The sequence below is a fragment of the Cherax quadricarinatus genome, chromosome 51 (genome assembly GCF_038502225.1).
Source record: "Cherax quadricarinatus isolate ZL_2023a chromosome 51, ASM3850222v1, whole genome shotgun sequence".
In the NCBI taxonomy this organism is placed as follows: domain Eukaryota; kingdom Metazoa; phylum Arthropoda; class Malacostraca; order Decapoda; family Parastacidae; genus Cherax; species Cherax quadricarinatus.
Window position 1 is genome coordinate 6,977,936 of NC_091342.1, and position 13,316 is coordinate 6,991,251.

At 42.7% G+C, this 13,316-nt stretch overlaps 1 protein-coding gene across 1 annotated transcript; it reads right to left on the minus strand.

Moving 5' to 3' along the window:
• Positions 1-81: 81 nt before the first annotated feature.
• Positions 82-5,326, minus strand: LOC128694682 (tigger transposable element-derived protein 1). The gene is made up of 2 exons (XM_053784900.2): positions 2,717-5,326; positions 82-1,777 (listed from the first exon to the last, which is right to left on the minus strand). The coding sequence occupies exon 1, from the start codon at positions 5,286-5,288 to the stop codon at positions 2,787-2,789; it is 2,502 nt and encodes an 833-aa protein (XP_053640875.1). The 5' UTR covers positions 5,289-5,326; the 3' UTR covers positions 82-1,777; positions 2,717-2,786.
• Positions 5,327-13,316: the final 7,990 nt, after the last annotated feature.

The following is a 13,316-nucleotide window of genomic DNA, read 5'->3' on the forward strand; positions in this document are numbered from 1 at the left end:
AATGCACCTCTAAAAGTACACCAAAAATAAAATAAATCGGTTGAAAACAAAAAAAAAAAAAAAAAAAATCCCTCTCCCTCCTTAAATTACTTGAGCAATAACAAGAATATTAATCTTCTGTCAAGGTTAGTGTGGAAAAATTATGGACAAGTGGTAAATGGTTTCATTAATGTGGTTGATACACTGAAGGACACTGAGGGCTTCCTTAGCAAAGAAGTCTAATGCAATTTAATTGTAACATAACAATAGGGAGATACAAGAAAATAACAGTGTACGTATATAAAATATTAAAATACTACTGTACGTGTGTGTACTTGTAAAATATAATACTGGTAAGTGATAATTTTAATGAGACTGAAATTGAGAGAAGCAATTATAGCTTCTTAGCAAATTAAGCCTAAGAAAATAAAGTACAGTGGACCCTCGACCAACGATGGCATCGTCTAATGCTAACTCTGACTAACAATACAGGTTAATGCTAACATTTTGCCTCGGCTAACGCTAAAAAAGCTCGACTAACGATATTCGTTCTCGGGTACCAATTAATATCATTAGTCAAGGGTCCACTGTATTACAATATGCAGTATGTAACACAAAGATTTTCAAAAAAGGATAAAATTTTACAGTAAGACCATTATGGTAGATAAAAAATATAGTAGCAACAGAACTGAGCATTGTACAAGAGGTAATATTAAGGCAGTCAAGCAAAGAAAATTACTTGGCTAGTTAATTACTAGCAGGAAGGTACAGGTTAAATATCCCTTATCCAAAATGCTTGGAGATGGAAATGTCCCGGATTTTTGAATATAATGAGATAGCTAGGTAGTTTTATACAATATTTTTAATAGCAAAAATAATATTTTTAATAACAAAAGCAGTACAACAGCATCGACAGAATACCTGCATCAGATGTTAAAAAACAGCTGACATTTGACATTTTCAACAATATCTTCACACCACAGAGGAGAGAATAAGCACAAAACGCACTGTAATTGCAGTGAGAAATGCACGTAGGTCTGGTGATGAATGCTGATAATAAACTGATGCCAACAGAGCATCAGAGCCCCAGCCAGGGTATGCGAGGTCACATGTTGCAACTGTCTTGGTATGCAGGGACCTGAACAATGCCTGAGAACCTCCCCAGAGCTGACTGAAATTTTCCATTTCTGGTGTCATGTCAGTGCTCGAAAAAGTTTCGGATTTTGGACAGTGGATACTTAACCTGTATATATCACAACAACTGGAACTTTGAGTATTATGCTCTCAGTTTATTCTGTCTCAATTAATCCAGAATAATGGAGGAACTTGAGTCGATCCTATTCACTGGATATTTCATATCTTTTACCTGTGGTTGTTTTTCTAGCCACAATTTATTCATTTCATACAAACACTGTCTAATTTTATTAATGTTGGTCTGATATATTTTCCTTAACTTGAATAAAAGATTTTTCACCTCTTTGTGAGGCACTCATTTTCTTCACTTTTTTTTTTAAGCACTCATTCACAGAGATAATTTTTTCTGAATTATGGAAGACTGAATGAGGTCTTTTTTTTTTTGTCATGAAGTTATGAAATCTGAGCAAGAGTGGACATTTAACTCCTGGTTTACCTAATATGAATACTCCTTTGATAACACTATTCTCAATGTTAAGAAGTGGATCATCTTTAATAGTTTAAGGCAGGAATCTTGTGTGATACTTGGTGGGAACATTGGGCTGTTTATGATAACAGCGTCAGCTAGGCGATGATGCTTGATTTGATCAAGAGCTAACAGACCCTGAAACACATCAAATATAAAATTATTTTTTTTATAAATACTGTACACTGAAAATTTATAAGTACAACAATAAAACAAGAACAAATAATTATAATTATTAGGAATATAGAATAAATACATTTTTATAAATTATTATAAATTTATTATAAATTAAGTACCATAAAGTACCATACAAAGATGGAATTTCATAAATTTTTTTTTCAGTTTTATAGTCATATTCTGTTTAAAATTCTCTAATATTGTAAGAAATTTCTTATATATTCATTTTTAAAGAAACTGGCAGAAGTTCTCCTGGCACAGACTAAGTATCTACAGCTGAGGCAAGGGAGATAAGACTGAAATAAAATAGGCACCCACACAGTTCAAAACCAATCTAGACCTCCCTTTACAAGATGCAGCAACACTGAAGGGTTCAATCATAAGAGGCATCCAAAAGTTATTGCATGGAAACAAATACCGTACAACATTTCCCAAATTTCTTCAATAAAATTGGTAAATTAGCACCTACACATCCTAAATGAAATCCCACCCATCCCCTAAATAAAAAAAAAAAAAAGCATTGAAAGTTTGAAGCCACTCACATGAGACATTCTCGATTTATCACACAAACCAGTATCTCAATTTCTTTAATAAATTAGGTAAATTAATATTTATAGGCCAATAACAATACAAACTTACCTTTGAGCAAACTACACCGGTACTGAAATTGAAGTCTATCAGATAAGGCATTTTTTAGCTATGAAATGGAAGTCAATAATCCTAATCTGCTTAACCATTAGAAAATTGGCAAATTTGTACCAACACAATTATAATTATAATAAGTCTTTAATTTAGGAGGGTGACAGGACCACTTGACACATTTCAGAATCATTGTTGCCCTCTGGTCAGATGAAGCTAGCTATTTGTGGAGAATTAATGAGAGGAAGAATGATCATGTACCTTCTCATCTGAACAGCTGTATATATGATGCTGGAAACACCTGTATTCAGTTTGGAGAGCAGTTGTTGCTTTAGAATGACCATTTAATAGGGGTACTAATGCCGGGGGATAGGTGTCGAGAACGGCTGGTACTGTGAGACACGCGTCGCGCAGGGCTGATGCTGCGGGACAGGTGTCGAGTGGGAGTGATACTGCGGGACAGGCGTCGAGAGGGACAGATGCTTCTAGATGAACTTGGAGAGCGGCTTATGCTGGAGGACCGACTTGGAGAGCGACTGCTGCTGCGGGACTGACTTTGAGAGTGGCTGCTGCTGCAGGACTGACTTGGAGAGCGGCTAATGCTACGGGACCGACTTGGGGAACGGCTGATGCTGCGGGATCGACTTGGAGAGTGGCTAATGCTATGGGACTGACTTGGAGAGTGGCTAATACTATGTGACTGACTTGGAGAGTGGTTGATGCTATGGGACCGACTTCGAGAGCGGCTGATGCTGCGAGACTGACTTCGAAAGAGGCTGATGTTGCAGGACTGACTTCGAGAACGGCTGCTACTGTGAGACCGACTTCGAGAGTGGCTGATGCTACGGGACCGACTTCGAGAGCGGCTAATGCTACGGGACCGACTCTGAAAATGGTTGATGCTACGGGATCGACTTCGAGAGCGGCTGATGCTGCGAGACCAACTTCGAGAGCGGCTGACTCTGTGGAACTGAGTTGGAGAGTACCTCATTCTACTGTATGGCTGCCTTCGATATGGCTGTATGATAGCTATAGGAGGTGTCTTCTTTGAGGCTGTGGTCTCAGCCATCTTTTTTTCAACTGTCTTGTTTGGGGATGTAGAGGGACTGATGCTCCTAAAATGTGCATCAAGTGAAGGCTGTTTTGCTCGACTCTGTTTCTCTACATACAGTGTCTTGTAGCACTGCAGTGCATTGTTAACTGCCATACTGAAGGCTAAGCTGCGATCTTTGCATGGGTCTGATTTCCTCACCAGTTCTAATCCTTCTTCAAACAAATTAAAAAATTTCGACATGTTCCCCAGAGTCAATATGGAGCTTTCAGGCATGTCATCCTCCTCATCTTCTCCTAACCTGGATTTCTCATCTTCTAGTTGCACCAATTCCTCTTTGGTGAGGGTCTCTCCATGAGATTCCAGTAACTCTGTCACATCATCATCGTCAACCTCATCAAATCCAGCACGCCTAGCAAGTGTCACGATATCCCTGCATATGTCTGGAAGTGCCTCTTGAAAATCATGGAAGTCATTCACACATTCAGGCCACAGTTGTTTCCATCCAATATTCATTGTGGCAACTGTAAGATCTTTCCAGGATTTATCAATATTTGAAATTGCATCCATGATATTAAATGTTCTCCAGAACTCGTTTACTGTTGGCTTATTTTCTCCACTGGTGTATTTGATGAGTTTGGAAAAGGTATTCCGTACATAGTATGCCTTAAATGTTGTTATAATACCTTGATCCATTGGTTGAATCAAAGATATCTTGTTCTTAGGAAGGAACACAACCCTAACATGAGGGTTAAAATCATTCAATGTAATGGGATGGCGAGTAGCATTATCAAGCAGCAGCAGTGCCTTATGAGCAAGGTTGTTGTCAGCACAGTATTTTTCAACAGCTGGACAAAAATAGGTGGAAAACCAATCTTTAAAAATACTTGATGTTACCCATGCTTTCTTGTTAGCATGCCAAGTAACAGGGAGATTGGTTTTGAAGTAGTTCTTCATAGCACTTGGTGTTTCAGTGTGGTAGACTAATAGAGGTTTTAACTTGAAGTCCCCAGCGGCATTGCCTCCCAGGAGGAGTGACATTCGATCCTTGCTTGCCCTGAATCCTCTGGTCCTATTTTCATTTCTGGATATTGAGGTTTTTGATGGCATCCGCTTCCAGTAGAGTCCAGTTTCATCAGCATTGAAGACTTGCTGAGGTGTGTAGTCATTATCTTTTATGATCTGCTTCAACATCTGCTGATATATGGCAGTAGCCAGTGCATCGGTATCAGTACTTGCTGCCTTGTTAGTCAATATATTGCCATGCAAGTCTGTATATCTCTTATACCATTCAAAACACCACTTTATAACATTGAAATTTATCTCCTCAGAACCTTCACCTTCCCTTTGTTTTAAATCCTCAAAAATACTCCTGGCCTTTTCCTGAATAACTCCCATGCTAAGAGGTGTGTGTTTTTGTGTTTCATGTTTCACCCAAGCATTGAGAAGCTTTTCCATGTTATTCAGCCGTTTAATACGAGCATCTGGGACAGGATTTTTACACTCCTCACTTTGTGCCGATTGCTGATATTTTTTGATTGTGGAGTATACTGTTGATTTCGATATTTCAGTATTTCTGGCGACATCACCTGCTTTATCACTGTCATTTGCCCGTCGTAAAATATCAACTTTCGTGTCTGAAGTATTAAGTTTCCTCTTAACTTTGACACCACCGCAGTCACTATCACTTGATCTCTTAGTACTCATGATGGTTGCGGTTAACACCAGCAGGATGAGCCGAGGAGTTGATAATTTTACTAATAGTCTTAAATTTCTGTTCATAAGGACAGACCATCAACACACTTGTTGTTGTTGGGGTTGTTAAGGGCCAGTGAAACTTATGCCTCATTGAGTATGAAACCTGAGTTCATTACCTGGAGTTCATTACCTGGAGTTCATTACCTGGAGTTCATTATCTGGAGTTCATTACCTGGAATTCATTACCTGGAGTTTATTATCTGGAGTTCATTACCTGGAGTTCACTATCTGGAGTTCATTACCTGGAATTCATTACCTGGAGTTCATTACCTGGAGTTCATTACCTGGAGTTCATTATCTGGAGTTCATTACCTGGAGTTTATTACCAGTCCCTGTAAGTAAGTTTATTCAGTTATACATACAGTTACAAAGATTATCATACATAGCAGCATATGGTGATCCCGAGGCCTGACTGGCAAAACTCTCGCTTCACACACGGAAGGCCCGGGTTCATTCCCAGCGGGGTAGAAACATTTCGACGCATTTCCTTACACTTATTGTCCTGTTCACCTAGCAGCAAGTAGGTACCTGGGTGTTAGTCGACTGGTGTGGGTTGCATCCCGGGGGACAAGATTGAGGACCACAATGGAAATAAGTTACAGTCCTCGAAGACGCACTGACTTTCTTGGGTTATCCTGGGTAGCTAACCCTCCGGGGTTAAAAATCCGAACGAAATCTTATCTTATGTGTAGAGAAATAAGTCAGAGCCACCTATTTCCATTGTGGTCCCTGGACCCACTATGCACCTCTGCAATTCTTTGACTACCGCTCACTGGATGGGTATGTGGTGACTACTGCCCGCAGGATGGGTATGTGGTGACTACCGCCCACAGGATGAGTATGTGGTGACTACCGCCCACAGGATGGGTATGTGGTGACTACCTCCCACAGGATGAGTATGTGGTGACTACCGCCCACAAGATGGGTATGTGGTGACTACCGCCCACAGGATGGGTATGTGGTGACTACCGCCCACAAGATGGGTATGTGGTGACTACCGCCCACAGGATGGGTATATGGTGACTACCGCCCACAAGATGGGTATGTGGTGACTACCGCCCACAGGATGAGTATGTGGTGACTACCGCCCACAGGATGGGAATGTGGTGACTACCACCCACAGGATGAGTATGGGGTACATAATAAAGATATTAAACTCAGTCCCGGGAAACCTACGTTGGACATATCTAGGCGGGAATTATATATACAAAATAAGGTTTCTTCTGTAAAGAGAAACAAGAACAAAAAATTCTCTATGTTCGACGAAACTTTCTCTTGCCTGACTCCCCTTAAGAGGATTCAGGCTGGTGAGGGGCTCTTGATCTAGGGGATTGGATCTGTGCTCCGGTTCCCTGAATTCATCCTGAATACCTTCCATCCCCCACACATGCGCTGTATAATCCTACAGGTTTAGCGCTTCCCTGTGATTATAATAATAATCTTGCCAGAATGCTGGTACCTTTGATATACCTTTGAAGAATTTCGAGAGTTAATCTACTCTCTGAGCCCGGCCATGGGCCAGGCTCGTCTGGTGTTTGCCTGGTCTACCAGGCTGTTGCTGCTGGAGGCCCGCTGCCCCACATCCATCACAGCCTGGTTGATCTAGCACCTGGTGAAGATACTTGTCCAGTTTCCTCTTGAAGGCTTCTACACTTGCTCCAGTCATGTTTCTGATATCTTCTGGTAAGATGTTGAATAGTCTGGGACCCCGGATGTTGATACAGTGTTCCCTTATTGTTCCCACCGCACCCCTGCTCCTCACTGGGTTTATTTTACACTTCCTTCCATAGCTCTCACTCTAGTATGTTGTTTTGGCAGTGTGCAGATTTGGGACCAAGCCCTCGAGTATTTTCCAGGTATATATTATCACGTATCTCTCTCTCCTCTGTTCCAGTGAATACATGTTCAAGACTTGCAGGCGTTCCTAGTTTAGGTGCTTTACAGGCTCAATGTGAGCCGTAAACGATCTCTGTATTTGTTCCAGCTCCGATATTTCTCCTGCCCTGAACGGGGCCGTCAGCACTGAACAATATTCTAAGTGAGGGAGCACTAGCGATTTGAAGAGTGTCACCATTGACATTATTTCCCTCGTTTTGAAAGTTCTCAATACCCACCCGTCATCTTCCTGGCTGTCGTGATCTTTGTCTTGTTATGGTCTTTAAAAGAAAGGTCCGCTGACATAATTATTCCCAGGTCTTTTACGTGTTCCTTACGTTCTATTTGGTGACCCTCTTGTGTTTTGTATATAGTGCTCATTTTGAGTTTTTCATTCTTTCCATACCTAAGCAGCTGGAACTTATCACCATTGAACGTCATGTTGTTCACTGCCCACTGGAAAACTCTGTTTATGTCTTCCTGTACAATATTTGCACCGATAACTCATTACAGTTGTGACCGGATGTGGAAGTGTGAATTGCTCATTACTCTATAATTTGTTCATGATTGTACCCATGTATAAATGTAAGTAACCATTCTTACAGGATTCATTAACTTTGTAACTTGTGAGTTCATTACCCTTGTACCTAGTTCAGCTATCAAAACTTTGGGGGCCTTGTCCCTGGACCCATTACGTACCTCTGTAATCTTTTGACTACCGCCCACAGGATGGGTATGAGGTGCATAATAAACATATTAAACTAACTAACTGTCCCTATATTCATTAGGTACCTCTTGAACTGGTTCATTCATGCTATGACTGTCTTATCTTTATCACTGCCCATGTCAGCACGTCTGTACTTTACAATCGCCGACGCAGACGTCCTTAAACATTTTTAATCGCTGAGGATTTATAGGCTCGGCATAGCTTAGGCCACATCAAGCTCCGCTTCAAAAATTTCTGGGAAAAGAAGTGTCTGAAACTGGGCCGAAACTGGGAAGGGAACAAAAACTTCCCAATTAGATCAGGTGGTTTCTTTGTACTATAGTTATGTACCGGGTATAATTAAAATAAAATTATTATTATGAAAGACTTGTAATTGGTTTTTGATTATTTTATTATTATTAAAGATTCGCCGGTATTCTCCCGGCCCGGGCCTTTTCCAAGTGGTGGCCCGGCCTTGGCTCCCTCTTTAGGGAGTGTCTGAGACCTAAGTCTCCCATGGGAGGAGGCACAAGTACCTCCTCATCTTTGGGACCAACTGTCCCCAGGCTTAGCCACAAGCTAGGCCTCTCTGGTCTGCCATCCCCGCCCCAAGGGGGCAAATGGGAATGACAGTCTTATGAGCTAAAGGCTCGGGTTCAGGCACCTACCCTACCCTAGATTATTATTATTATAATCAAGGGGAAGCGCTAAACCCGGAGGATTATACAGCGTCTGGGTGGGGGGATGTAGAAGGCATTCAGGCTTAATTCGGGGAACTGGAGCACAGATCCAATTCCCTAAATCAAGAGCCCCTCACCAACATCAAGGAACCTTCCTTGAGGGGACCCTACCCTAGAAAGGCTGGGCATGGTGTCGATCTTTTTGATTATTATTATTAAAGATTAGCCGGTATTCTCCCGGCCCGGGCCTTTTCCAAGTAGTGGCCCGGCCTTGGCTCCCTCTTTAGGGAGTGTCTGAGACCTAAGTCTCCCATGGGAGGAGGGGCAAGGACCTCCTCATCTTTGGGACCAACTGTCCCCAGGCCTAGCCTCAAGCTAGGCCTCTCTGGTCTGCCATCCCCGCCCCAAGGGGGCAAATGGGAATGACAGTCTTATGAGCTAAAGGCTCGGGTTCAGGCACCTACCCTACCCTAGAAAGGCTGGGCATGGTGTCGATCTTTTTGATTGGATTTGTTCATTTTTGTATTGACTGAGTTATTAATATCACAAATGATACAAAAATACTTACGTAAAAATAAAACTATATAACCATATAACACGCTTCCCCTACTGGAATTAAGTCACATTATTTATTGGGTTATCTTGGTTAAAATTTATTTATTTATTTATTTATTAATTTGAACATGATACTATATAAATCCATTGTAATAATTTAAAATTATGCATGTGACCCATATAAAAAATCACAAACACAAATGCTTATATGAAAATTATTGTATGAACATTTCTTGGCTTAGTAAACTCTAATAAGATTATTTATATTTAAATATATATGTGAATGAGACTCGAATGCATAATTGTTTATGCCACGTCTGGCTGATCATCGATGGTGACACTTTTTCCTATGCAAGAGCCGGAGAGAAACTCTTATTGAACCCTTTAACACACATTTATATATTGGCATCTTATATAGTTGCAGTTTCAGTAATTATTTTTAATGGTTAATTTACAGACCGTTACCTATAAGACAACTGTAAACTTGTGTAATGATACTATATAAAAACCTACTTGAACAAGAAATTGAGGGCGATATGATACTCGTATATATATCAGGTGTCTTAGACAGGCAGTTAATTAATGAAAGAATTAATATTAAAAATAAAAAAAGAAATAAATCACGATGACTTTAGTAGATTGTATTAGATTAAATCTACGCATTGCATTGTGTGTGTGTGTGTACTCACCTATTTGTACTCACCTATTTGTGGTTGTAGGGGTCGAGTCTTAGCTCCTGGCCCCGCCTCTTCACCGGTTGCTACTGGGCCCTCTCTCTCCCCGCTCCATGAGCTTTATCAAACCTCGTCTTAAAACTGTGTATGGTTCCTGCCTCCACTACGTCATTTTCTAGGCTATTCCACTGCCTTACAACTCTATGACTGAAGAAGAGAGAGAGATTTCGTTCGGATTTTTTAACCCCGGAGGGTTAGCCACCCAGGATAACCCAAGAAAGTCAGTGCGTCATCGAGGACTGTCTAACTTATTTCCATTGGGGTCCTTAATCTTGTCCCCCAGGATGTGACCCACACCAGTCGACTAACACCCAGGTACCTATTTGCTGCTAGGTGAACAGGACAATAGGTGTAAGGAAACGTGTCGAAATGTTTCCACCCGCCGGGAATCGAACCCGGGCCCTCCGTGTGTGAAGCGGGAGTTTTAGCCACCAGACCACCGGGCCTAATATCTCTCTGACTCATTTGTGTCTTCAACTTCCAATTGTGGCCTCTTGTTTCTGTGTCCCCTCCCTGGAACATCCTGTCTTTGTCCACCTTGTCTATTCCACGCAGTATTTTATATGCCGTTATCATGTCTCCCCTGACCCTCCTGTCCTCCAGTGTCGTCAGGCCGATTTCCCTTAATCTTTCTTCATAGGACATTCCCCTTAGCTCTGGAACTAACCTTGTCGCAAACCTTTGTACTTTCTCTAGTTTCTTGACGTGCTTTATCAAGTGCGGGTTCCAAACAGGTGCTGCATACTCCAGTATGGGCCTGACATACACGGTGTACAGTGTCTTGAACGATTCCTTACTAAGGTATCGGAATGCTGTTCTCAGGTTTGCCAGGCGCCCATATGCTGCAGCAGTTATCTGGTTGATGTGTGCTTCCGGAGACATGCTCGGTGTTATACTCACCCCAAGATCTTTCTCCTTGAGTGAGGTTTGCAGTCTTTGGCCACCTAGCCTATACTCGGTCTGTGGTCTTCTGTGCCCTTCCCCTATCTTCATGACTTTGCATTTGGCAGGATTAAATTCGAGAAGCCATTTGCTGGACCAGGTGTCCAGTCTGTCCAGGTCTCTTTGAAGTCCTGCCTGGTCCTCATCAGATTTAATTCTCCTCATTAACTTCACATCATCTGCAACCAGGGACACTTCTGAGTCTAACCCTTCCATCATGTCGTTCACATATACCAAAAATAGCACTGGTCCTAGGACCGACCCCTGTGGGACCCCGCTCGTCACAGGTGCCCACTGTGATACATCATTACGTACCATGACTCGTTGTTGTCTCCCTGTCAGGTATTCTCTGATCCATTTCAGTGCCCTTCCTGTTATATGCGCCTGATGCTCTAGCTTCTGCACTAATCGCTTGTGAGGAACTGTGTCAAAGGCCTTCTTGCAGTTCAAGAAGATGCAATCAACCCACCCCTCTCTCTCGTGTCTTACTTCTGTTATTTTATCATAAAACTCCAGAAGGTTTGTGACACAGGATTTGCCTTCCATGAATCCGTGCTGGTTGGCATTTATACTCTTGTTTCGTTCCAGGTGCTCCACCACTCTCCTCCTGATAATCTTCTCCATAATTTTGCATACTATACACGTCAATGACACAGGTCTATAGTTTAGTGCCTCTTTTCTGTCTCCTTTTTTAAAAATGGGAACTACATTTGCCGTCTTCCATACCTCAGGTAGTTGCCCAGTTTCCAGGGACGTGTTGAAGATTGTGGTAAGTGGCACGCACAACATATCTGCTCCCTCTCTAAGGACCCATGGGGAGATGTTGTCTGGTCCCATTGCCTTTGAGGTATCGATGTCCCTTAGCAGTTTCTTCACCTCCTCCTCATCTGTATGTATGTCGTCCAACACTTGTTGGTGTATTCCTTGCTGGTGTCCCCATCTGGTCTGTCCCCCCAGAGTCCTTCCTGACTCTACTGTAAATACTTCCTTAAATCTCGTGTTGAGCTCCTCAACTGCCTCCCAGCACACATAAGGGGGATTACCAACAGACCCCTGGCAGTCTTCAAGCTGGCACTGGACAAGCACCTAAAGTCAGTTCCTGATCAGCCGGGCTGCGGCTCGTACGTTGGTTTGCGTGCAGCCAGCAGCAACAGCCTGGTTGATCAGGCGCTGATCCACCAGGAGGCCTGGTCACAGACCGGGCCGCGGGGGCGTTGACCCCCGAAACTCTCTCCAGGTAAACATACCTCTTGATCGTTTCTTGTGAGTTCTCCACCTTCTTTCCTCAGCCTTATCACCTGGTCCTTGACTGTTGTCTTCCTCCTAATGTGGCTATACAGCAGTTTCGGGTCAGATTTGACTTTCGATGCTATGTCGTTGTGTGTGTGTGTGTGTGTGTGTGCGTGTACTCACCTAATTGTGGTTGCAGGGGTCGATACTCAGCTCCTGGCCCCGCCTCTTCACCAACCGATACTAGGTCCTCTCACCCCTGCTCATGAGCTTTATCATACCTCGTCTTAAAACTATGTATAGTTCCTGCCTACACTACATCGCTTGCCAGACTATTCCACTTCCTAACTACTCTATAACTGAAGAAATACTTCCTAACATCCCTTTGACTCATCTGAGTCTTCAGTTTCCAATTGTGACCCCTTGTTTCTGTGTCCCATCTCTGGAACATCCTGTCTCTGTCCACCTTGTCTAGTCCAAGCAGTATTTTGTATGCCGTTATCATGTCTCCCCTAACCTTCCTGTCCTCCAGTGTGTGTGTGTGTGTGTGCTCACCTATTCATGGTTGCAGGGGTCACAACACCTGTGTAACTTCAAGATCGTTATAAAAATTTAACTCGTGTATGGTATAAACCTTGGTAATAAATACCGACAAGTTGGTTTAGAAAGACACATAAGCAAACACTATAACATATTTATTAGAAAACGTTTCTGCCCTGGGACCTTGATCACTTCAGAAGTGATCAAGGTCCCAGGGAAACAATTTCACCTGCCTTGAAAGGTGCTGTTAGTGCGCAGCAATATTCCAGCCTAGATAGAACAAGTGACTTGAAGAGTGTCATCAAGGGCTTGGCCTCCCTAGTTTTGAAGGTTCTCAAGGCAGGTGAAATTGCCGACCTAGAAAATGTACAGAGAACTTTCACGGCGCGCATAACGGAGATAAAACACCTCAATTACTGGGAGCGCTTGAGGTTCCTAAACCTGTATTCCCTGGAACGCAGGAGGGAGAGATACATGATTATATACACCTGGAAAATCCTAGAGGGACTAGTACCGAACTTGCACACGAAAATCACTCACTACGAAAGCAAAAGACTTGGCAGACGATGCACCATCCCCCCAATGAAAAGCAGGGGTGCCACTAGCACGTTAAGAGACCATACAATAAGTGTCAGGGGCCCGAGACTGTTCAACTGCCTCCCAGCACACATAAGGGGGATTACCAACAGACCCCTGGCAGTCTTCAAGCTGGCACTGGACAAGCACCTAAAGTCAGTTCCTGATCAGCCGGGCTGTGGCTCGTACGTTGGTTTGCGTGCAGCCAGCAGCA

Excerpts from the sequence above, each read along its gene's own strand:
- LOC128694682 (XM_053784900.2), bottom strand. The coding sequence starts at position 5,288 with ATGAACAGAAATTTAAGACTATTAGTAAAATTATCAACTCCTCGGCTC.